Source organism: Pan troglodytes, chromosome X, assembly GCF_028858775.2.
Source record: "Pan troglodytes isolate AG18354 chromosome X, NHGRI_mPanTro3-v2.0_pri, whole genome shotgun sequence".
Taxonomy (NCBI): Eukaryota; Metazoa; Chordata; class Mammalia; order Primates; family Hominidae; genus Pan; species Pan troglodytes.
The window spans coordinates 48,033,796-48,060,616 of record NC_072421.2 but is presented as its reverse complement, the minus strand read 5'-3'; the positions used below and the strand labels follow the sequence as shown (position 1 = coordinate 48,060,616).

The 26,821-nt window shown below is 44.8% G+C and overlaps 1 protein-coding gene across 2 annotated transcripts in view; it reads left to right on the top strand.

Moving 5' to 3' along the window:
* Positions 1-3,515: 3,515 nt before the first annotated feature.
* Positions 3,516-26,821, top strand: part of SYN1 (synapsin I) — a 48,090-nt gene continuing 24,784 nt past the window's right edge. For both annotated transcript variants that reach the window (XM_016943248.4, XM_016943247.4), the window contains exons 1-5: positions 3,516-4,021; positions 16,249-16,306; positions 16,411-16,502; positions 18,075-18,231; positions 18,387-18,476. In XM_016943248.4, the coding sequence (XP_016798737.1) occupies positions 3,645-4,021; positions 16,249-16,306; positions 16,411-16,502; positions 18,075-18,231; positions 18,387-18,476 (774 nt within the window). In that variant the 5' untranslated portion in view covers positions 3,516-3,644. The remainder of the gene's footprint in view (positions 4,022-16,248; positions 16,307-16,410; positions 16,503-18,074; positions 18,232-18,386; positions 18,477-26,821) is intronic.

The following is a 26,821-nucleotide window of genomic DNA, read 5'->3' as shown; positions in this document are numbered from 1 at the left end:
CTAACAATAGTGCTGGACATCACGGAGAATAGAGAAGAAGAGGAATCAGAGCGTTACGTGTCTCCGCAGTAAAGGGAACAAAGCCAGACACCAGTGCTTTTAGCATTTGCTCATTCATTTACCACTTACTGAATGCCGGGCCCCTTGTGAAGAGACGCATCATAAGAATCATAATAATCATGGTAATAGCTACTACTTAGAAAGGACTTACTGTGTGCTTAGTAGTGTCTTAAGGCTTTCCATAGCATGAACTCATTTCGTCCACAGCAAACCCATGTGGGTAAGTATTATTATCCCCATTTTACAAAGGAAACACGCACAGAAAGGTAGTAGGCTGGACATTTTTGAAGCATCATGGATTGTGATGAGGTCTTAAATGTCAAGAGTGCTGTGGGTGGAGGGGACCCGTCTGTGTGGGAAGGTTCGGGTAGGAGGTTTGTGACATGCACACCCAGAGTATATTGGTACACTTACTTGACTTCTCTGGTTCGTTTTCCCCTTATTCAAGTGGACCAGTCAATGAGTTGAAGTGAAGATGAAGTTGATGAGTACTTACTTGGTCATCTTGGGAAGACTGAGCCAAAGTGAGGGGTTCTGGTTGCTACTACAGGGTATGAGAGAGGTATACGTTTACAAGAAAGTGGGAATTCAGCTGTGTGTGTGTGAGAGAGAGATGCAGACCCTTGGGGCTGTGCAAGAATTAAGGATGTATTGATATGTGGCATGTGTGTGAGGTTACAATTGTATGTATGCCATAACAATGCAGGAGTCCCGTGTGTGCACATACACATTAAGGTGCCATGGACATGTATGTGTGAGTCACAAACATGGGTACAATACTGAATGTGAACATATGTCAGGGGTGTGTGTTTGAGAGTCGTTGCTCACCAATGTACAGCAAAATAATTCTTGGGGCCCCTTTTGTACGCCTATTCCTGCTGAACAAGATGGAGACAGTTTGGGGGAGCCTAACCTTTGCCTTAGTGAATTGAGGCACTCCTGAGGTGAATCCTCATTCCTCTACAAAACAATCTACAAAAAATTAATTTCTGGAAATTGAGCCACGTGGAAAAATGAAATGGTGCTGGGGCCACAAGTACTAGGAACCTAGGAATGGGGACCCTAGGAAGAGGCGCAGCCTGGAGATAGATTCCCGAGGAACCTGAATTCAGACCTAAAGGAGCCAGAAAGATCTGTAGACCTGCAGCTGTTCCTGTCCCCAAAGAGGGCACCGCGCCCTGCACAGCTTGTTTGCTTCCGTTACTGGGCAAAAAACCAGGGAGCACATACTTCAAGACATTGGAAAATATCTGATTTGCAGGGAGATCCCCATCTGGGTAACACTAGGATTTGGAATGCCAGAGAAGGAATCCTGAAGGGAGGAGAAAAGAGTGGCCAAATCAAAGGCCTGGAGGTGGGACTGAAGCTGGCTGGGTTGGAGGAGGGAGTAGAGGATGGTTTGGGAAGTGTTTGACTTGGGTACTGTGGAAGCCTAGGGCAGGAGGGGATAGAATCTGAGACCTGGGGGTGAGGGGTTCCTGCAGACAGTGGCCAAAGGCAGCCCTCGAGAGAGAAGGAGAGGACATTCCTGGCAGAAGCTACAACACATGCAAAGGTACAGAGGTTGCCCCCTTCCTACCCCTCTCCTTAGAGGTGGGTTAGAGATGTATCCTTTTTACAGATGAGGAAACCAAATCTCAGAAAGATTAAGTCACTTTCCCAAGTGTATGGTGGAGGCCCCACTTGAACCCAGGCACTGTGTCTCCAGACCCCACACTATTACTGCCTTGTTTAAACCAGCCAATGATTTAATGAATAAAGGATGAACAAATGAATAAGTGGATGAGTCACCTGAAAATTCTGCAGGCAAAAGAGACTCCATATCTACTTACTTCTTGCCTATCTTCTGCCACCTCTCCTAGTCCACCATCACTGCTCACTATGGTCAAGGTCCTACCCAATCTGGCCCCTGCTACCACAACCCCCTTCAGCTTGTTCCAGCCACATTGGCACTGGATGTTTCCTCTTCCTGGCACATTCTTAAAAGAAAAAAAATGTGTTGATCATAAAGTGAACATGACCCTTTGGGAATTAATTGGAGTTCTTGTATTCCCTCATCTGTAAAATAGACATTATATTATCCACCCCACTGGATTGTTGTGAGGGTTGGATGAAATGATGCATGTAAACAGCTTAGTTAAGAGTTGGGTACAATCAGTGAACAAATGATTATGAATTAGTGCTTTTATTGTAGTCAGAATCATAAAGATTTGACAGGTTCCCATATCCCACCTCTGCTTGGACTACCTCATTTGCTCATATGCAAACATTATTTGGTACCTACTGTGTGTGCACCATGGGATGGGCCTGCCCCTGTGGAAAGTTCTTGGGTGCAGGGGGAGACAGCCATGGGCACTGATGACATCAGGTAGTTATCGTGAGTTTTGGCTGTGTCCAGAGCAAAGGGATGGTGGCGTATATACCAAGTGTGTTCTGGTGTGGGGGTGGACACGCACCAGGGCTAGGGCTGCAGAGAATGTCTGTGTTGCAGATCTAGGTTTCTCCATGATCGTCGGTGGGAATGTGTTTTGTCTGCAAGTGTATGCTCATATGAGTTTCCCTGGGTCTCTGTGTCAGTGTGTTGCCTGTGTGTGTGGGGGTATGGGTGTATGCATGCATGTATGTAACATGCCCATGTGTGTTACCTTGAACTTGTATGTCTGTATGTATACCTAGATTGGCGTGTGTTCTGTCTGTACATGCCCTTGTATGTTTCCTCACTTTTGTGTGTGTTTATATGTGTGTCATTTCTTGTGTGCCTCCAGGCCCCCCTTGCCACCTTGGGCAAGGGTGTGTACACCACCCAAGTGTCCACCTCCGCTTGTCTGATGCTGTCTATGACGCCCCCGCTCTCTGCCTAGCTGAGCCTGTGTGGATGTGGGAGACTAATCTCCCCGCGGGCACTGCGTGTGACCTCACCCCCCTCTGTGAGGGGGTTATTTCTCTACTTTCGTGTCTCTGAGTGTGTTTCCAGTGCCCCCCTCCCCCCAAAAAATGCCTTCTGAGTTGAATATCAACACTACAAACCGAGTATCTGCAGAGGGCCCTGCGTATGAGTGCGAGTGGGTTTTAGGACCAGGATGAGGCGGGGTGGGGGTGCCTACCTGACGACCGACCCCGACCCACTGGACAAGCACCCAACCCCCATTCCCAAATTGCGCATCCCCTATCAGAGAGGGGGAGGGGAAACAGGATGCGGCGAGGCGCGTGCGCACTGCCAGCTTCAGCACCGCGGACAGTGCCTTCGCCCCCGCCTGGCGGCGCGCGCCACCGCCGCCTCAGCACTGAAGGCGCGCTGACGTCACTCGCCGGTCCCCCGCAAACTCCCCTTCCCGGCCACCTTGGTCGCGTCCGCGCCGCCGCCGGCCCAGCCGGACCGCACCACGCGAGGCGCGAGATAGGGGGGCACGGGCGCGACCATCCGCGCTGCGGCGCCGGCGACTCAGCGCTGCCTCAGTCTGCAGTGGGCAGCGGAGGAGTCGTGTCGTGCCTGAGAGCGCAGCTGTGCTCCTGGGCACCGCGCAGTCCGCCCCCGCGGCTCCTGGCCAGACCACCCCTAGGACCCCCTGCCCCAAGTCGCAGCCATGAACTACCTGCGGCGCCGCCTGTCGGACAGCAACTTTATGGCCAATCTGCCAAATGGGTACATGACAGACCTGCAGCGTCCGCAGCCGCCCCCGCCGCCGCCCGGTGCCCACAGCCCCGGAGCCACGCCCGGTCCCGGGACCGCCACTGCCGAGAGGTCCTCCGGGGTCGCCCCAGCGGCCTCTCCGGCCGCCCCTAGCCCCGGGTCCTCGGGGGGCGGTGGCTTCTTCTCGTCGCTGTCCAACGCGGTCAAGCAGACCACGGCGGCAGCAGCTGCCACCTTCAGCGAGCAGGTGGGCGGCGGCTCTGGGGGCGCAGGCCGCGGGGGAGCCGCCTCCAGGGTGCTGCTGGTCATCGACGAGCCGCACACCGACTGGTAAGCCACTGCCGCGGACGTCTCCCGTGGGCCTGGGTCCCCAGATCGTTCTTCTGCGAATGAGCAATTATCGAGCGCCGCTTGTGTGCCTGACACCTGGCCCTCTCACCTAAATCTTTTTCCTTTAAATTATTAAGCTGGATGCTTCCTCTGTGCCCCGCCCTTGTCGCCCCCCCTCCGCCCCTTAAACCTTGATGGATCCAGGGAGCAATTATCAGGCACCTGCTGCGTACCTGTTCCCTACTCCCCCTCCCCCAAAAGTCTTTGGCTTCAATATATCCTATGAGCCTTCGAAAACCGAACGTGTCCTTCCTACCCTCCCCAACCCTTGCCCCATAGGCCTTGTCCTCTAATGGATCTTGTGAGCACTTATCTAGTACCTGCAGTATGCCTCATCCAAGAGCCCTTCCCCGAGGCCTTTGATTTCAATGAGGTTTGTGAGCATTCTTTGAGAGCCTGATACTGTCCTGTTCTCCTCAACCCTTGCCCTGAGGCCTTCTCTAATGGGTCTTGTGAGCATGTGTCCAGTCTATGCTATGTGTCCCACCCCAGCTCCGTCCTTAAAGCCCTTTTAAACTATTTAGTAAACATTGAGTACCTGCTGTGTATCCCACCCCAGCTTCTCTCCAAAAGCTTTGCCTTTCATGGATCCTGTGAGTTTTGATTGGATGCCTTCTCTGTGCCCCAACTCCAAGCCCTCTCTCTGAGGGCCTTTTCTCCAAAGGATGTAGGAAGCATTTGTTAAGTGCCTGATACGTGCCGCACCCCCAAACCCCTTCTCAAACAAATCATTTTCCTCCAGTGAGTTCCATGAGCAGTTTTGAACCTTCTTTGTGTGACTCATCTTCAGACCGTCTCCTCAAAGACCTTTCCCTACAGTGGATCTAGAAAACATTTATTGAGTGCCTCTTGTATCCCCCGTTCTCCAGCTACTTCTTCAAAGACCTTTCCTTTGGTGGATCCATCTAGCATTTATCAACTGCCTGCAGTGTGAGCCTTCTCTAAAAGTTCTTTCCTCCAGTGTATTCAGCAAGCATGCATTGACTGGTGCCTGCTGTATACCCCACCCTAAAACCCTTTCTGCAATACCCTTTCCTCCAGTGGCTTCAGTCTGCATGTAATGAGCACTTTCTGCATGACCCAACCTTAGATCTCTCCATAAAGGCCTGTGCCTCCAGTTAATACAGTGCTCAGATATCTGGCACTTGCTGTGTGTACCATTCCAGTCACTCTTTCCAAAGACCTTTTCTTTTAATCACTCCTTGGAGTATTTATGGAGCACCTACTGTGTACCTGATTGTGTGCCTTCTTCACAAAAGCCTTTTCTCCTATGGATGAAGAATGGAGCTCCCATAGATCAACTTTCTGCACTCCCATTTCCCCTCCCCATAGGACTTTTCCTTCAGGGATGCAGTGAGCCTTGATCAGGTGACTATATGTCCATCCCCAGCCCCACTCCCCAAAGGCCTTTTCTTCTAATGGATCCAGTGAGCATTTATTCCTTGTCTGTCATGTGCTCCATTTTAATCATCCTCCCCCAAAGACCTTTTCTTCCAATGGCTCCCCTGAGCATTTATGGAGTGTCTTCTGTGTGTTCTGTATATTCACACCTCCTCCCCAGAATTGTTTTCTTAACAGTAGATCCAGTGAGCACATATGCAGGACCTGATGTTTTGGGGAGTACATTCTTCTTCCTTACCCCTAGGAGAGCCTGTTCCAATCACAAGGCCTCTCCCAAGGTCCTTTCCTGTGATAAATCCAGAGCTGAGTTTATAATGATCACCCCTTTCCCACTCCCTTCAGTACCCCTAGGATTCCCTCTACCAACTTTAATTCATACCCCCAAAGGGCTTTTAGTCTATTTAAGTAACACTTATTTAAGTAAACACTTTTACTTAATAGTTTTACTATTGACTTAATTTACTAAATAAATTTAGTAAATTTACTAAATTTACTATTTACTTAATAGTTTTACTATTTAAGTAAACACTTATTGAGCACTTACTGTATAAGTCACTTTCAACTTCCTCTTTCCAAGTCTCTGGAAATCCCTGACCCTGCCTCAAGAGCTCTCTCTCTAGGGGTCTACTTCAGCCTAAATGTATTGAGTACCAGCTGTTTACTGGTTAGATTACCTCTCCCCCAGGAGCCTTTACCGAGTAGCCTTTCTCTCTATTCAGAGCAATTTATTCATTCTGCAGATATTTATTGCATCCTTTCCATGAAAGTGTGGGAGGCATTTATTATGCACCATTATATACTAGGAATAACCCTTCTTCAGCTCCCCTTCCTTCTTTTTTTTCTAAATGCAGGTGTGCTTGAAATCCTCACCTGCCAGCTGGCCTTGCTATACCTTTTCCTCCATGCAACCCCACAATCATTTAATGAGCATTTATCGTATACTACTGAGAACCCTGCGTTAAATGCCTCTTCTCCCCTTTTTGTAGTCCCAATTCCCCCTTCAACAATCTCCATCCTGCCTTTTACACAACACAATCCTGAAAGCTCACAATGTGCACTGTTTTCCATTTATTCTAGCTAGGCCTCTTCCTCCACTTAGTAGCCATCTCCCCAGCTGCCTTTTTCTCCCCGAATTAGTCCAGAAAACACTTATTAATCTCTTACTGTATTATTTTCAAACAGCCACATTATCATCCCTGCAGCAGGCTTCTCTGCTTTTTTCTCTATCAATCTGTAAAGCATTTATGGAGCACGTGCTGTAATTCCTTCACCAACGTCCACTCACCAACGTGTTATCTTCCTGGTTAAGTTTGCTCCATTGAAGTCAGCAAACATCAATGAGGCCTCTGCTGGATATAGGTAATCACCCTCCTTTAGACTTCCGGTCTCCACTCCAGCCCTCCATGCAGGTCCTTTGCGTCTGCTTCCTTCTTTCCATCAAGCATTTATTATCTATGGAATACTGACAAGTCCCTTCCCCTTTCCATAATCACAAATCCAATGTTTTCCATTTTTTCTTTGTCCAGAAAACATTTATTGAGCACCTGCTGAATTCAGTGAAAGATCCATCCCTTCCCCTTCTGCATCTCAGAAGCCCCCCTTTGTCCCAGCATCCCCTCCAGTCTTTTCTTCCAGGCAAGCTAGCAAATATTTATTTAGTGTCTACTATATGTGGGGTGGGGTGGACAAAGGGACAGAGCCTATGTATGTACGCCAGGCTCAGTGTGGGGAACAGAGACCTGTTTTACCAACTTGCAGACACTCGGAACCACACTAGCTTCAGGGATTTCAGCCCCAAATAAAGCAGGAGTTGTGCAAACTCTGTGATGGAATGTACACCCAAATACAGTCTGACGCCTTTTCCACCAAACCTCACCACCCTCATTCCTTCCTGGGTCTCAATTCCTCTGTGGTTTAAAGTTGAAAACTCTAAGTTGAGACTCATCTCCCCCATTTTGTGGGTAATTTTGTCCTGTGTTTTTCTTTTTTTTTTTTTTTTTTTTTTGAGACGGAGTCTTGCTCTGTCGCCCAGGCTGGAGTGCAATGGCACGATCTCGGCTCACTGCAACCTCCGTCTCCTGGGTTCAAGCGAGCCTCCTGAGTAGCTGGGACTACAGGCACATGCCACTATGCCTGGCTAATTTTTGTATTTTTCGTAGAGATGGGGTTTCACCAGGTTGGTCAGGCTGGTCTCGAACTTCTGACCTCGTGATCCACCCGCCTCGGCCTCCCAGAGTGCTGGGATTACAGGCTTGAGCCACCGTGCCCGGCTCTCTGGTGTTTCTCAAACTATGGGTCACCTATTGGCTTATGACCAGCATTTCACTTTCTTCTTGAAGTAGGATAAATAAAAATAGAGAATAACAGAGCATATTGCACATAGTAAATGGAGTTGTTGTTTAGCAAAACATATAATGTTATTCCATTAAGATATACAATCTGTAATGTATATTATATATGACATATGGTATGTAATACATGTGTTATACAACGGCTTTACAGTACATAATACATCTATATGTATATGTTCTTCTTCATGAAATGAAATAAAATAGCATAGAAAAATCAGACTGCATTACACATAGTAAAGGTAATTATCTATTGAAACTTTAATTCCAGTTATGCATATGTATTTATATACATTCTAAATACATATACACATATGTAATATACAACATTTTATATGTTACATAATATATAAGACATTCTATATTCTCATATTTGCTGTACAACATATGTGTCTTATATAATACATATATAGGATGAGTTATTATGCAAATACATATATAGTGGGTTATATAAGCTTTATTTCTTACTGTGGCTTCTTTTCTCAGATATATTTCCCTGGAAGCAGACCCCGAGACTCTGAGATTTGCATGCAGATTTACTGGGGAGAGCGCTTGGGAATAACACCTGTGGGGGAGGTTGCGAGGGAAGCAGGATTGTGCAGAGGGAAAAGTTGAGCTGTGATGCAACCACAAAAGAGGCCTCGGCCAATCCTCTGGGGAGCTCTGGCACTGGAATGACCCTTCAGAGTTGTCCCAGTTGAAGCGGGGTGGCCAGGCTTTGAATTCCTATGTCAGTCATTGGCTGTAGGCTGCCCCCTGGGAGGAGGCATAATCTTGGGTGAGGCAAATCCCTGTTGCAGAGGCCAATGCCCAGTGAGGGACACCTATGAGCCATCAGCAGCGGATAATTCCAGAAGCTGAGGATAGATGCAAAGGTCTGGAACAAGGAGGTAAGGATCTGGGGGGAGCATATAGTCCACACCTTGCACTGCTCCGATCCACTTCCTTCTTATAGTAAGTTCACCCCATTGGGGAACGGCATTTCCAGAATTCTAATCGGTCTTGTTTTCTCAGGGACACTTGAAAGAGCACGGTAGTGAGATGAGCCATAGTCTCTGCTGCTGCAGTTGATTTCAACGTCATAAATGATACTCATCCTCTCCTTCTTTTGTTACCCATTCTAGATTCCCCCCACCCTCAGCTAGCACCACTCTTGGTCTGGGTGGCTCCCATCCTGCAGAGATCCCTGAGCCTTTAGTCCCCATGCCCTTCTCAGGCTGTAGCTGCTGTACAAACAACCACATTTCCCATTTACTATCAAAGTTGAGCAAGGAGTACCAACAGATGCCCAAGTGGATCCCCTGGGTGCCAGACATACTCCTCCCTGCCTCCACTGTGTACCAGCAGCTCTACCTCCTCCTGAGGAGCAAGGTTGGTCACATCCCCTGCCAAGACAATGACTCCTTTTTATGTCCCTTGGCATGAGAAACACGAAGTGCCCTGAGGGCAATCATAGCTTACAGTTTAATGGGATTCTTGCTGTGTCCCCTGGTAGCAGTGTTCCCCCTTGGAGAACCAGGACCTCTAACCTTGCAGAGCCCTGAGGGAACAGGAAGCACAATTTCAAAAGTGGATCACTGGGATTGCTGGTAAGCTGGGCCACTCCTTCCTAACCTCTGTGTCCCCAAACCGGTGTATTCTACCTGTTAGGAACACAGCACCTACAATGGCCATTGATTTAGGGTTGACACTGTTTTGGAGGATGGTGCCCATTCTTGCATGATCTCACCTTCAACCTGGGATCTTAGCTGTGGCTGCACCAAATTGTTCCATCATTCCGTCAGGCCAGCAGCTCCCGGGTGGCGTGGTGTGTAATACCATCAGTTAATTCCATGGTCATGGGCCCACTTTTGCACCTCCTTTGCTTTGCACTCCTTTACTTTGCTATAAAGTGTGTCCTTTGGTTTGACGCAGTGTTATGCGGGGTCTCGTGCTGGTGGATCAAACGTTATGTAAGCCCTTAGACAGTGAGCTGGCTGAGGTCCTGCAGTAAGAAAAGGCAAACTCAAATATGGAATATTCCAGTCAAAATCGATTACTGTTCTTTGCAGGATGGAAGGGGCCCAATCTAATCAGCTTGCCACAAAGTGGTTGGTTGGCCTTCTGGAGGGATGGTGGTGTGTCAGGGATTCAATGTTAGTCTCTGTTGCTGGCAGATTGGACATTCAGCAGTAACACTGCTGCCCCCACACATAGCTTCTCTCTCTGCTGCTATTGCCACTTATTCATGTGCCCATCTGCTAACACTGGGGTGGCTGATTAGAGCCTGGCTGACATCATCGGGCTGACTCATGCTGTCTACCTGGTTGCCTAGTGTCACTTCCATGGCGCCATGGCAGATGCTGTCTGGTGGGTGTTAACACACGATCCAAAGATCCTCGCTCCTCCCTTTTTTTTTTTTTTTTTTTTTTTGGAGACGGAGTCTCGCTCTGTTGCCCAGGCTGGTGCTGTGGCGCGATCTTGGCTCAGTGCAACCTCCACCTCCCAGGTTGAAGCAATTCCCCTGCCTCAGCCTCCCAAGTAGCTGGGATTACAGGCGTGCGCCACCACGCCCGGCTAATTTTTGTATTTTTAGTAGAGATGGGGTTTCACCACGTTGGCTAAGCTGGTCTTGAACTCCTGACCTCAGGTAATCCGCCCACCTCGGCCTCCCAAAGTGCTGGGATTACAGGCGTGAGCCACCACGCCCGGTCTCACTCCTCATTTCTTGCCCATTCCTAGGTGTCTGCCCACATTTCTGTATCCCAGACCTCTTTGTCTGGATCTTCCAGTCTTTTTATTTCCAGGCCCCTGACCAACCAGCCAAACCATTTACCACTGCCCATAAGTGTATATATGTATTCTAATCTTGAGGCACTTCTCTTTCTGCACAAAGGAGATGAGCAGGTGCACAGCCTGAAGCTCTGCCCACTGGGAGCTCTGCCACTGTCTTTCAAGGCCATTCCAGTTGGTTTATAGTGCAACCACTGCCCATTTTTGGCTTCCACCCACATACTAAGGCAACCCATTTGTGAACCAAGCTTAGACCTTTCCCTCTTTCATCAGCTAGTTTTAAGGAGTCCCCTTAGTGAGACAGGCACTAGCACAACAGTGTGGAAGACATGGGGATCAGGGTTACTTACCTGCTCATGCACTTTGCTTGGTTCTGCTTGGGCTCAATCCTGACTGCTGGGCCCACCTGACTTTATTATTTGGCGGGCCCAGCAGGACCCACCTTATAATGGGAACTTCTGGATGCACAATCATTTGGTGCCTGGTCAAGCATTCTGTCTCTATCAGGGCCCAGCACCTCAATGGGGTGTCTTTCTCAAAAGGCGTAAAATTCTCTGCTGCAGATGGCATGGCTTTGCTCCAGAACCCCAAGGGCCTCCCACTCAGGCTTCCCATAAGCTCCTCACTGCATCTTTCCCCACTACTGACACCTCCAGTATCATAAGATCTGCCAGATCATCTGGCCTAAATGGCAGGACTGCTTGTACCACAGCCTGGACCTGCTGCAGAGCCCTTTTCTGCTCTGGCCCTCACACAAAGCTGGTAGCTTTACATATCGCCTGGAATATGGGTCAGAGCATTATTTGTGTGTGGGGGATATGCTGCCTCCAGAATGGGAAGAGGCCTCCTAGGTATTGTGGTTTCCTCTTCATGGTGGAAGGTGCGTGATTCAATGCTTTGCTCTATTCTTTGGAGGGGCTGTCCTGGTTTACTGCCCTGGACCACTGGATTCCTAAAAATTTTACTAATGCAGCAGTCCCCTGAGTCTTTGTGGAGTTTATCCTCCACCCTCTGTAGTGGATGTGTCTTACCAGGGCAATATGCTCACCCTCTCTTGCTCATCTTGCACAATCAGTATGATGTAATCCATGTGGTGGTCCAGTGTGCTATTCCATGGGATGTCCAGATAGTCCAGTTTTCTCTGGACTATATTATGACACCAGGTCAGAGAGATAGCATAGCCCTACAGCAAGACCATCTATGAATATTATCATCAGTCTCATGTGAGTGTGAACTGTTTCTGATCCTTTTTTCTAATCAGAATAAAAAAGAATGCATTCGCCAAGTCAGCGGCCACCTGCTGTACCTGAGGTCTTATTAATCTGCTCTGGCAATGACAGCATGTCCAGTATGGCAGGTATAACTAAGGGTACTACTTGATTGTGCTTGCAGTAATCTGCAAGCATTCTCCAGGACCCATCTGACCTCTCCAGGGGCCAGACTGCTCAACTCGATGGAGATAAGATGAGACCAACACCCCTGCATCCTTTAGATCTTTCAATGTGGCATTGATTTCCATCATCACCCATAGGATGCACACAATATTGTTTGTGGTTTATTGTTTTGTTCAGGGCATGGGGGTGTGCGCCATTTTAGAAGCTTCTATTTGGACTTCCCTACTGAAACAGCTCTTATCCCACAGGCTGAGGAGCCCATGTAGGGGTTCTGACAACTACAAAGTATGCCATTGCAATTACGCATTTGTGAACTGAGGAAGTGACCACTGGGTGGGTCTCTAGACCCACCAGACCCACTGTAAGCAGGACCTGGGCCAGGACTCATTTATCACCTTACCGCTACTGTGCTTCTCAGCGTGACTGGTACCACCCTCACCAGCATATTTCTTATTAATTTCATAAGTTGAGTGTATCCTCCAGGCCTTAATCAGCTGGTGGGTTTTCCAGACTTCAGTAGTATATCTACTCCAACATGTCTGCTTCTTTGAGCCCTTTAATCCTTCCCTGTGCAATCTGCCATGGAAGTTCTGCTTCACTTAGTGTGGGCCATTGTTTACTCCAGGTTTCCAAATACCAGTGTGTTAGTAACACTTCCTAGAGTCCTCGCCAGGGTTTTAAGTTCCGTATCCTGGGAGAGCACACCAACTTCCTGTTCTACCTCCTTCGCCCATTGTCCTCAGGATCCAGTCTCATGCATACCTTCCCAGCTCCTGCCAATACGTACTAGCCAGATTCTTTAGGTTCTTCTACAGATCATTTCTCTCCCTTTGCAAGCCTAGAACCTGTCCAGTCAGGTTTCACTAGGATTTCACCCTAATTTTTGCTCTGGTTTCCAGGAGGGTAGGTGGGGGGTAGACTCTGAGGGGGGCAGGCATTGTCTTACAAAGCACCTGCATCATCCGAGGCCTCTGCATTATCTTCAAGCAGAAGGTCTATATTCTAACTCAGGGGAGTAGTCTACTTCAGCAGGCCCAGTGGATGCAGGTGAGTCTGTAAGTTCAAGGTGTTTAACTGCATCTGCCCAGATATCCCCATCTCAGTGTCCTACTCCTGTCCTATTAGGGACATGAGCATGGCCCAGGAGATGTGCTGGGCCTGAGAAGTCAACTTTCTCCAAAGCTCCGCCACCACGTAGAATTAAATTCTGAGCCTGGCCCTCCCTTCTGTCTGCCCTCTGACTGCAGGAGATGAGGGTTTCCTTAAATGCAGTCAGGGAGATCCTCTGGCTTTCACATTTTGCCTTGAATTCACCCTGAGCATGTCAGGTCTTTCTTCAGCTACTCAATGGCGTTTAGGGAATAGTCACCCAAGTCTGGTTACCATTTCCCTGACATCACTCAAGTTCCAGGGATATTTCACCATCCAGTACATTCCCTTCCACCAGAATCCCATTACAGCCCACCATCAGGAAAAGTCACCGCTACTCCAAAACCCTGGGGGCCTGCACTGTATTCTCCCACCTGGGAGAAGAAATTCCACACAGCATCTTTTCCTACTACTGACACCTCCAGTGTCATAGGATCTGCTGGATCATATGGCCTAAGTCACATCCTGCTTGCACCACAGCCCGGACCTGCTGCAGAGCACTTTGCATTGCTACAGCATATCGGAGGCTATCTATGCCCCACCTCCCACTACTGATGGGTCCTCACTGCCATCTGGCTGCTGGGTAACCCAGCTCCAGAATTGCATTAGACCACCCTTGTAGTTTAACTTCCATGGCCCACTGTTTTAGGTTGGGTTCCCTGGAAAAAGACTTTGAGGTGGAGATTTGCATGCAGGAGGCTTACTGGAGTGTGCCATTGGGATCAACGCTTGTGAGGAGGGTTGGGTTGAGCAGAGGAAGAGGCTGGCTCAAGATGTAGTTGCCTTAGGGGCCTCCGCTGCTCTCAGGGGGAGCCCTGGGGCTGGGAGGGTCCTTCAGAGTCAGCCCAGATTGAGGCAAGGAGGCTGGCCTTTCTTTCCCTTCATAGACCAGACCATGGGGATGCCCTCATGAAGTAGGTGTAACCTTGGACAAGGCAGTTCCCTGTGACAAGACAATTCCCAGTGGGGACACAGCCATGAGCTGTCAGTAGCTGCCATTCAAGGTACATTGTCCCTGAAGAGGAGGCCTGAGCAGACCACCACAGTATCCAACTACACTTATGGTCAGAAAAGTTTTAGAAACAGTGATACACCCTCATCATCCCCACTCATCAGTTTATAGATGAAAAATGTGCAGGGCTGAGAGAGATTCTCTCTCAACACTTCTGAGGGGATAGTGTCAGTGATGGGGTGTGTGTGTGTGTGTGTGTGTGTGTGTGTGTGTCAGAGAGAGAGCAAGGAAAAAGAAGTAGCTGTACTTGGGGTCTCTTGCATATGTCAGTCAAGTCACCAGGGTCCATTTGTGCCGTGTGTGTGTGTGTGTGTGTGTGTGTGTGTGTGTGTGTGTCTGTCCAAGACCCTGATTGTATGCGTGTCAGTGACCAGTAGCCCTGAAAGTGTCTCTCCCCCTCATCCCCCTTCCATGATAAACCTGATTGAGGATGAGCTTCCATCCCTGGAGCAAGCAGCCTGTTGGCTAGAAATCTTGAGCCTGGGGGAGGAGGCCACCGGAAACCAAGCCCAGCTGGGGACGGGCCCGGGGACAATGACATAGCAGTTCGTGATGTTCCTACTGCTGCTCCCACTCCCCCTCCCTCCTGTTGCTCCCTCTCCTCCTCAGCTGCATTCCTCCCTGCCCCCCATCATTGCCAGCTACACTGGCTTCTCTAGAGCCACCCAGCCTGCACCACTCAATCCACTCCTCCTTATCGGATTCAGCTGCCCACCTATGGCCATTGTGTTTCTCACAACACACAACCACACATGGTGAATGTGCTCCTCCTTGCGAAAGGGCCAGAGAGCAGAGAGATGCTTCAGGCCACACAGCCAGACACAGGCACTGACATATACACAGGCACTAAAAAATACACAAAAACAGGCACGCTTCAGAGAAATGTAGTTTCTTTCTCTCCTTCCTTCCTTCCTTCCCCTTCCTTCCTTCTCCTTCCTTCCTTCCTTCCTTCCTTCCTTCCTTCCTTCCTTCCTTCCTTCCCCTTCCTTCCTTCTCCTTCCTTCCTTCCTTCCTTCCTTCCTTCCTTCCTTCCTTCCTTCCTTCCTTCCTTCCTTCCTTCCTTTCTTTCTCTTTATTTCTTTCTCTTTTTTGCCTAGGTCTTGCTCTGTTCCCCAAGCTGGAGTGCAGTGGTGCAATCACGGCTCACTACAGCCTCGACCTCCTGGGCTCAAGCCATTCTCCTGCCTCAGCCTCCCCAGTAGCTGGGACTACAGGCAGACACCACTATGCCTGGCTAGTTTTTGTTTTTTGGGTTTTTTGGAGATGGAGTCTCACTCTTGTTGCCCAGGCTGGAGTGTAATAGCACCATTTTGGCTCACTGCAACTTCCGCCTCCTGGGTCCAAGTGATTCTCCTGCCTCAGCCTCCCAAGTAGCTGGGAATACAGGCATGCACCACTACACCTGGCTAATTTTGTATTTTAGTAGAGAAGGGGTTTCACCATGTTGGTCAGGCTGGTCTCGAACTCTTGACCTCAGGTGATCCACCCGCCTTGGCCTCTCAAAGTTGTGGGATTATAGACGTGAGCCCCAGCCCTCGGCTTTTTTTTTTTTTTTTTTTTCAATTTTTTTTGTAGAGATGGGGGTCTCTCTATATTGTCCAGGGTGGTCTCCAACCCTTGGCCTGAAGCAATCCTCCTACCTCCAGCCTCCCAAAGTGCTGAGATTACAGGCGTAAGCCACCATACCTGGCCAGATAGGTGTTTTCTAAGGTTCTTTGCTGTTTACCGGTCTCCATGCAATTTCAAAGTATGTTCTAATTTACATAGTACTGCTAATTTTGTGAAGTTTTTACAAAAAATTTACAATGGCAATGTGATGAGCAGACTAAATTTTGGGAAATACCTGCTCTCTGCAGTGTAAGGCCACATTTTACAGTTTGCAATGTCCTTTAATATTTTTGTAACTCCATGAGGATTACAACAGACATTATTCACAAAGCACTCTTGATTTTTTCAAAATATTTCAATAATTATAAGGCACTTTGTGGTTTCTTTAGTAGCATTGAAGGGGCAAAAGGGTCAAGGGCCTGTGTTTTGTCTTCCCTTCTGAGATTTCATCATTGACAGATGTGTTCTGTTTTTCCTCTCCAGGGCAAAATACTTCAAAGGGAAAAAGATCCATGGAGAAATTGACATTAAAGTAGAACAGGTAAGTTGGGACATTTGGACCTGGGGGTCAGTTGTCCATACTGCAAACTGAGTGGCCATTTTTGTGTGATGTAGGTGAATCACCAGTTTTTTTCTCCTTCCCAGGCCGAATTCTCTGATCTCAACCTTGTGGCCCATGCCAATGGTGGATTCTCTGTGGATATGGAAGTTCTTCGGAACGGGGTGAAGGTCGTGCGGTGAGTATAAAAAGGGTACCTTGGTGTTATGAGCAAGGCATAAGAACTCTCCCTTAGAGCTGGGGGAAAGTTCCTACCTCCCCACCCATCCTTCTGTGGGCAAGAACTTAGGCATGGAATGTGGGGAGACAACTTTTCTTCAGAAAAAGAGCCAGGGACCCCAGGATGCCACAAGTCAGACTTTAAAAAAAAAAAAATATATATATATATATATATATTTCAGACAGGGTCTTGCTCTGTCTCCCAGGCTGGAATGCACTGGCACAATCATGGCTCTCTGCAGCTGCAACCTCTCAGGCTCAAGTGATCCTCCCACCTCAGCCTCCCAAGTAGCTGAGACTACAGGTGCGCACCACCATGCCTGGCTAATTTTTATGTTTTTTGTAGAGATGGGGGGGGTCCTCACTATGTTGCCCAGGTTTGTCTCAAACTTCCGGGCTCAAACAATCTACCTGCCTTGTCCTCTCAAAGTGCTGGGATTACAGGCATGAGCCGCCACACCCAGCCTTCAATTATTAATTAAATAAACATTTGCTAGACATCTGCTGCATGCCAGATGCTGCTCTCAGGACTTCATATTCAATAAATATTTATTGTACACCTACTGTGTGCCAGGAGATATTCTACATGCTGAAAGGCCAAAAAAAAAAAAAAAAGAAAAAGAACCTGGGCCTTATGAAACTTACGTTCTACTGTGAGATACACACAATACACAAATAAATAAGAAAATGTAAAAGTGCTAAGAAAAAACATAACAGTGGCCGGATGTGATGGCTCATGCCTATAATCCCAGCACTTTGGGAGGCCAAGGTGGGTGGATTGCTTGAGCCCAGGAGTTCAAAATCAGCCTGGCCAACATGGTGAAACCCCGTCTCTACTAAAAATAAAAAAATTAGCCAGGCGTGGTGGCAGGTGCCTGTAATCCCAGCTACTCAGGAGGCTGAGGCAGGGAAATCGCTTGAACCCGAGAGGCGGAGATTGCAGTGAGCCATGATTGCTCCAGCGCCTGGACAACAGAGCAACACTCCGTCTCAACAAAAAAAAAAAAGAAAAAAATATATATATAGCACTAAAGCAGATGTAGCAATTGTTGGATGATGGTGGGGTCTGCAGTTGGGATAGGGTGGCCTGGTTGCAGGAGAGACATTTGAGGAAAGACCTGATGGAGGTGAAGGAGTGATCCATGCAGATATCTAGGGGGGAAGTGCTTTAGGCAGATGGAACAGCCTTGGTAAAGGTCCCGAGGTTAGAATTTATTCTGGGCAGAACACTGAAGACAGCTTGCAGTCTGAGAGATGGTGACCAGGGAGTTGTCAGAGCTGTGTCGGTAAGCTGCAAGCTGACCTTGCTGAGAAGGGAACAGGTAGGAGAGAGGCTTAAAGGGGATCACCAGGTGGGCAGAGGGTAGAAAGGGTGCACTAGGCAGAGGGAACAGCTCACACATGTGTGCAGAGGTGAGAAACCACTTTGCAATTTCTGGGAGCTATGGAGATTTAAAAACTTGGTCTTTGTTTCGAGAGTGATTGGGAGCTTCTGGGGGAACTCTCAACACTCCTACCCCTGCCACACTAGGTCTCTGAAGCCGGATTTTGTGCTGATCCGCCAGCACGCCTTCAGCATGGCACGCAACGGAGACTACCGCAGTTTGGTCATTGGGCTGCAGTATGCTGGAATCCCCAGTGTTAACTCCTTGCATTCTGTCTACAACTTCTGTGACAAGCCCTGGGTGGTAAGTAACAGGAAGGGTGCCACTGGCAGAGGGAACAGCTCATGCATGTATGTGGGAGCTTGAAACCACTCTGCGATTTGGGGAAGTGAGGGTGTTCAGAAACTTACAGATTCGTGGTGAAGGACTCACTGACCCAGCTCTCCTGGTTCTCATAGTTTGCCCAGATGGTTCGACTGCATAAGAAACTGGGGACAGAAGAATTCCCTCTAATTGATCAGACCTTCTACCCCAATCACAAAGAAATGGTGAGTTTGGGGAAAATAGAGTGGGCAGGAGGGAAGAGTCATAACTACTGCAATAATATTAAATATTGGTATATTATCAGCAGTGCGATATCAAGAGTGTGGCTGCTGTGTACACGTGGAGTCATGAAGTTGCTTTGTGATAGGGTCTACCGTGAATTTCCTTATGCTTACAAGGAAAACTAAATCATGATCCATTCTAATATTTATCAGATCCTGTTACTCATGTTATCTATTTTTGCCAGTATTAAAAACCTATTTCTAATGTGAATTGACAGAATTAATGTAATGAATCAGAATATATTACATATAGAAATTAAGTCATTATTACTAACATTATCAAATATTCCTTCTGATAGAAATTTTACCTATATTCAAATTAGGATTGCCAATAACATTTATCAATAATAATGTTATAAATTAAATTGTTGGCAAGGCACAGTGGCTCATGCCTGTAATCCCAGCACTTTGAGAGGCTGAGGTGAGCAGATCATGAGGTCAGGAGATCAAGACCAGCCTGGTCAACATAATGAGACCCCGTCTCTACTAAAAATACAAAAATTAGCTGGGCATGGTGGTGCGTGCCTGTAGTCCCAGCTACTTGGGAGGCTGAGGCAGGAGAATCACTTGAACCCGGGAGTTGGAGGTTGCAGTGACCAGAGATCACGCCACTGCACTCCAGCTTGGGCAACAGAGTCCCACCTCAGCCTCCCTCCTATTAATTAATTAATAGAAATTGAACTTTTGGTTACTATTATGAAATATAATCACTGGCCGGGCGCGGTGGCTCATGCCTGTAATCCCAACACTTCGGGAGGCCGAAGTGGGCGGATCACCTGAGGTCGGGAGTTTGAGACCAGCCTGACCAACATGGAGAAACCCTGTCTCTACTAAAAAAATACAAAATTAGCCCGGCGTGGTGGTGCATGCCTGTAATCCCAGCTACTTGGGAAGTTGAGGCAGGGGAATCGCTGGAACCCGGGAGGCGGAGGTTGTGGTGAGCCAAGATCACGCTATTACACTCCAGCTTGGGCAACAAGAGCAAAACTCCGTCTCAAAAAAAAAAAAAATATATATATATATATATATATATATAAAAATCACTAATATTACAAATTATCACTAATATTATAAATTATTTTTACTGTTGTAAATTGAGTACCTATGTCATGAATTAAATTATAGTTTCTAGTAGAAATTGAATAATCATTACTAATAGCATCAAAGATTATTGCTGTTATTACAAATGATTATTGCTATTACAAATTATGCTCTAATATAAATTATAAGTACCTGTTTTGACTTACATAAACATGGCACGCAGTGGAGACTACCACAGTTGGGTCATTGGGCTACAATATGCCAGAATAAAATATGCTGAACGTTTAAATAATAGAAATTGAATTATCATTGCTAATATCATCAAATATAACAACTAATATTACAATGCATTACAGTGTTACAAATTAAGTTTATTAGTATAAATGATTAGTACTTATGTTGTAAATTGTTATAATTATTTTTTAAAAATTTAAACCCAAAGTGGGAGGATCTCGTGAGCCCAGGAGTTTGAGACCAGCCTGGGCAACATAGCGAGACCCCATTTCTACAAAAAATTTAAAAATCAGCCCGGCGTGGTGGCATACACCTGTAGTCCCAGCTACTTGGGAGGCTGAGGTGGGAAGATCGCTTGAGCCCTGGAGGTTGAGGCTGCAGTGAGCCATGATAGCACCACCGCACCCCAACCTGGGCAACAGAGTGAGACCCTGTCTCAAAACATTAAATAAATAAGTAAATAAAATTAAACCATTAGTACAAACAGTGTAAAAATTTTTACAGATATAACTATTACCAGTGTTACAAATTAAGATTACTAATATAACCCATGAGTACCTGTGTTTTGAATTATCTTGTAGTTCCTAATAGAAATAATTACTAATATGGTTAACATTCTAACTATTATTTAAAAAATCACTAATATTAAAATTTTGATTACTAATATAAATTATGAGTACCACAGTTATGAATCAAATTTTAGTTACAAATAGAAATTAAATAATTGTTACTAATGCAATCAAATTGTATAAGTAATTTTGTCAATTTTTACCAATATTACAAATTATGTTTACTCATGTAAATGATCATCACCAATTTTATGACTAAAATTACAATTAAATATAAATATTGATCCAACACTATCAACTTGATTAAATAAACATTGCTACTAATATTAGCAATTCTTACCAGTATTACAAATTATGATCACTGATATACGTCAACAGTGTTGTAAGTTAAGTTTACTTACAGATAAAGATTGAATCATTAGTTTTTCTTTTTTTTTTTGAGGAGGAGTCTCGCTCTGTCGCCAGGCTGGAGTGCAGTGGCACAATCTCAGCTCACTGCAGCCTCCGCCTCCTGGGTTCAAGCGAATCTCCTGCCTCAGCCTCCCGAGTAGCTGGGACTACAGGTGCGTGCCACCACGCCCAGCTACTTTTTGTATTTTTAGTAGAAAAGGGGTTTCACCATGTTGGCCAGCATGGTCTCAATCTGCCCGCCTCGGCCTCCCAAAGTGCTGGGATTACAGGCGTGAACCACCATGCCCGGCTTGAATCATTAGTTTTAAGGAAACCCAATTTGTTTATCATTATTATTAGTCTACATTCTTTGAGAGACAGTAGAGCAGAATGTGATTAAGAGCATGGACTCTGTAGCCAGAATTTCTGTATAAGAATCTTACCTCCACAACTTATTAGTTGCTTAACACAGGAAAAGTTACTTAAACGCCCTGTACCTCAGTTTATTCATCTGCAAAATGTAGGTAATAATAGTTCCCGCCTCATATAGTTGGTGTGAGAATGAAATTACTTAGTAAATGTAAGGTGTCTAGAACAATGCATCTGGCATATATTAACTGCTACCTCAGTGTTGACAAATTTCTCCTTCTATTCTTAGTTGGTTGAGTATTTTTGTTGTGAAAGGATGTTGGACATTGTCAAATGCTTCTTCTGTGTTTATTGACATGATTGTGTGAATTTTGTCCTTTATTCTATGAATATGGTATATAGTACATTAATTGATTTTCATGCAAGTTGATACATTCATAAGTTTGTTTATGATGTGTCTAGGTGTAGACATTTGCATTCCTAGGCTAAATCTCACTTGGCCTTGGTATAAATCCTTTTTGTATGTTGTAGGATTTAGTTTGTGATTATTTTGTTAAGGATTATTGTATCTATATTCGTAAGAGACATTGCTCTGTAGTTTTCTTATGATGTCTTTTTCTGGTTTTGGTATCAGGATAACACTGGCCTCATAGAATAAGTTGGACAGTGTTCCTTCTTCTATTTTTGGGAAGATTTTGTGAAGATTGGCATTAATTTTTTTTCTTTTTTTGAGACAGGGTCTTGCTGTGTTGCTCAGGCTGGTCTTGAACCCCTGGGCTCAAGCGATCCTCCTGCTTTGGCCTACCAAAATGCTAGGATTACAGGTGTGAGCCACCATGCCTGGTCGGTATTAATTCTTTTTAAATGTTTAGTAGAATTCACCAGTGAAGACATCTGGTCCTGGGTTTGTCTTTGTAGGAAGTTTTACTTATTCCTAAATCAATCTCTTCACTTGTTATAGGTCTATTGAGATTTTCCATTGCTTACTGAGTCAGTTTTTGTAGTTTGTGTCTTTCTAGGAATTTGTCCATTTCATCTAGGTTTTCTAACTTACTGGCACATAATTGTTCACAGTACTCTCTTATAATACTTTTTATTTCTGTAAGGTCAGTAGTATGTCCACTCTTTGATTCCTCATTTTAGTAATTAGAATTTTCTGCCCTTTTTTATTCTTAGTCTAAAGGTTTATCAATTTTATTGATCTTTTCAAAGAACCAAATTTTTGTTTTATTAGTTCTCTATTTTTAAAATTCTTTATGTCATTTATTTCTACTCTTATTATGTTTTTCCTTGTGCTTGCTTTGGACTTAGTTTGCTCTTTTCTTTCTAATTTCCTAGAAAAAAATGGAAGATTAGGTTACTGATTTTGATATCTTTCTTCTTTTTAGATATAGGCAGTTACAACTATGAATTCTCCTTTAAGCACCACTTTAACTGCATCCCTTACCTTTTGATATGTTGTGTGTTCATTTTCATTCATCTCAAAGTATCTTCTAATTTCACTTGTGATTTCTTCTTTGACCTATTGGTTATTTAGGAGTGTGTTACTTTCCACATATTTGTAAATTTTTCAAATTTTCTTCTGTTTTTGATGTCTAATTTCATTCCATTGTGGTCAGAGAACATATTTTGTATAATTTCAGTCCTTTTCAATTTACTGAGATTTGTTTTCTGGCTTAACATATAGTCTGTCCTGAAGAATGTTCCATGTGCACTGAAGAAGAATGTGTATTCTGCCATTGTAGGGTGAAGTGTTCTATAGATGTTTATGAGGTCTAATTGGTTTATAGCATTTTTCAAATCTTCCTTATTGGCCATGCACAGTAGCTCACACCTGTAATTCCAGCACCTTGGGAGTCTGAGGTGGGTGGATTGCTTGAGTGCAGGAGTTCAAGACCATCCTGGGCTACATGGCAAAACCCCAACTCTGCAAAAAATACACATGCACACACAAAAAGCCACATGGTGGCACACGCCTATAGTCCCAGCTACTCAGGAGGCTGAAGTGGGAGGATCACTTGAGCCCAGAAAGTGGAGGTTGCAGTGAGCTGAGATTGCACCACTGCACTCCAGTCTGAGTGAGACCACGTCTCCAAAAAAAAAAAAAACTTCCTTGTTGGTTCCCTGTCTAGTTGTTTTATCCATTTCTTTAAATGAGATATTGAAGTCTTCAGCTATAATTGTTGAATTGTCTATTTCTGTCTCCAATTCTGCCTGTTTTTATTTCATATATTTTGTGCTGTGTTGTTAGGTGCACATATACTTCTTATTGTTAAATCTTCTTGATGGATTGACCATTTATGCTTATAAAATATTTTTCTTTATCTCAAGTAACAATTGCTGTTTTAAATTCTATTTTACCTCATATTAGTATAGCTATTCCAGCTCTCTTTTGGCTATTGTTTGCATGGTAAATCTTTTTCCATCCATTTACTTTCAACTTATTTGGGTCTTTGAATCTAAAATGTGCCTCTTACAGATAGCATATAATTAAGTCACGTTTTTCATCCACTGTGCCTATTAACCCTTTACCATTTGTGCTGAGAACACTCTCTGATGGCACTTGCGGCTGCAGTGTTCACCCCGAGATAACTTTGCCACAAACTGTCTCATTTTTATTATTATTTTCACATCACTCTAGTATATCGACTTTGGAAACAAAAGACATCATTCTATTTATAGCATTCTGTTTTTAGGAGTGGTATTTCCACTTACAAAATATAGTAATTCTCAATCATTGAAAATGTCAAATCCTAGAAAATGTAGCATCCCTACAAATGATGTTAACATCGTTCTTGAACAGTCGTTGGATGAAGAATCATTTGATGAATCTGATTTTTCCAAAATAGATGGTTCTGATGATTCAGATGATTCTGATGATTCAGATGATTCTGATGTTAGTTCAGCTTAGAAATAACTCCAAGAATAGTTTTTATATTATGTTTTGACATTGAAAATCAGTTAGCTTTGCTTCAGCCTCAAAGAGCATGTTTATGTAAAATCTAGTGAGCACAGGCAGCAAGCTGCACGTTTTTTTTTCCTAAACAGGAAAAGGGTTAATCGCGGTGTTTAATTAACTTATGTTATTGTAATTCCTGATAAGGTAGGGTTTATGTTTGCAATTTTGCTATTTGTTTTCTATATCTTATTTTTTGTTCCTGTATTCCTCTAGTAATGCCTTCTTTTAAGTTAAACAGATATTTTCTAGTGTACCATTTTTAATTTTTCTGTTATTTCTTCCCTATGTCTTTTATTCATTTTTTTAATTTAAAAAATTTTTATTTTTTTTTGATACAGGGTCTTGCTCTGTCACCCAGGCCAGAGTGCCATGGTAGGAACATGGCTCATTGGAGCCTCAACCTCCTGGGCTCAAGCTACCCTCCTGCCTCAGCCTCCTGAATAGCTGGGACCACAGGCATATGCTATCATGCTCAGCTAATTTTTAGTTTTTTATTATTTATTTATTTATTTATTTATTTATTTTGAGACAGAGTCTCACTCTGTCACCCAGGCTGGAATGCAGTGGCACGATCTCGGCTCACTGCAACCTCCACCTCCTGGGTTCAAGCAATTCTCCTGCCTCAGCCTTCTTAGTAGCTGGGACTACAGGCGCCTGCCACCACACCCAGCTAATTTTTTTGTATTTTTAGTTGAGGTGGGGTTTCACCATGTTGGCCAGGCTGGTCTCGAACTCCTGACCTTGTGATCCGCCCGCCTTGGCTTCCCAAAGTACTGGGATTACAGGCGTGTGCCACCGCACCTGGCCAATTTTTAATTTTTTTATAGAGACAGGACCTTGCCATATTGCCCATGCTGGTCTCAAACTCCTGAGCTCAAGTTACCCACCTTGGCCTCCCAAAGTGTTGTGATTACAGGCATGAGCCACTGCACTTAGCCTGTTTTTTTTTTCTTAGTTGTTTCCTTGGGTATTACAATTAACGTCATTATTTATATTACTCCAATTAGAATTAATACCAAATTAAGCTCAGTAATACAAAGAAATTGCCTCTATATAACTTTATTCCATCATCCCTCCTTTGTGCTATTATTGTCAAACAAATTACATCTTTACACATTGTGTGCCCATGAACATAGTTATAGTTATTGCTTTATGCAGTTGTCTTTTAAATCAGGAGTAAAAAAGTGTTACACGCAAAAAAATGCATTTATACTGTCTTTTATATTTACCTATGTAGTTAACTTTACAGGTGCTATTTATTTCTTTATGTAGATTTACATTACTAGCTAGTATCATTTTATTTCACCCTGAAGGACTCCGTTTAGCATTTTTTGTAGAAGTGTGTTAGTGATGAACTATCTCAGTTTTTGTTTATCTGTGAATGTCTTAATTTCTCCTTCATTTTTGAAAGATAATTTTGCTGGATGTAGAATTCTTGTTTGGCAGTCTTTTTCTTTCAGTACTTTGAATATGTTGTCCTACTGCCCTCTGACTTCAATATTTCTAATGAGAAATTAGCTGCTAATCCTATTGAGGATTCCTTGTATATGATGAGTTACTTCTCTCTTACTTTCAAGATTCTCTCTGTCTTTAGCTTTTATAAGTTTATGATGTGTCTGGGTGCCTATCTCTTTGAATTTATCTTAGTTGGAGTTCGGTGCACTTCTTGAATGAATAGATTAATGCTTTAAATCAAATTGGGGGAATTTTTAGCCATTATTCCTTCAAATAGTCTTTCTTGCACCTTTTTTTCTCTCTTTTCTCTCTCCTTTTGGGACTTCCATTATGTGGGTGTTTATATGCTTCATGGTGTTCCACAGACCTCTAGGACTGTGTTCATTTTGTTTACTTTTCTTCTTCCTGTTCCTCAGATTGGATCATCTCACCTGACCTGTCTTCAAATTCACTGATTCTTTACTCTGCCAGCTCAAAGCTACTGTTGATCCCCTCTAGTGAATTTTTCATTTCAGTTATTATGCTTTTTATCTCCAGAATTTCTTTCTTTTTTTTTTTTTTTGAGATGGAGTTTCACTCCTGTCACCCAGGCTAGAGTGCAATGGCACAATCTCGGCTCACTGCAACCTCCACCTCCCAGGTTCAAGCAATTCTCGTGCCTCAGCCTCCTGAGTAGCTGGGATTACAGGCACACGCCACCATGCCTGGATAATTTTTGTATTTTTAGTTGAGAGGGGGGTTTCACCGTATTGGCCAGGCTGGTCTCAAACTCCTGACCTCAGGTGATCCACCCGCCTCAGTCTCCCAAAGTGCTGGGATTACAGGCATGAGCCACCATGCCCGGCCCAGAATTTCTTTTTCATGTAATTTCTCTTTATTGATACTCTGTACTTATTAGGATATCATTTTATCCTTTCCTTTAGTTCTTTAAACATAGTTTCCTTTAGTTCTTTGAAAATATTAAAAATCACTGATTTACAGTTTTTGCCTATTAAGTCTAACATCTGGGTTTCCTCAGGGATAGTGTTTGACTGCTTTTTTCCCTGTGTTTGGGCCACACTTAATTTTGTTTCTTTGCATCTCTCATACATTTTTGTTGAAAACTGGACATCTAAATAATATAATGTGGCAACTCTGGGAATCAGATTCTCTCCCCTCCTCAGGATTTGTTTTTATTGCTTTGTATTGTTTTGTTTTTAGTGACCTTCCTGAACTAATTCTGTAAAGCCTGTGTTCTTTGTCATATGTGGCTACCCAAGTCTCTGCTCCAT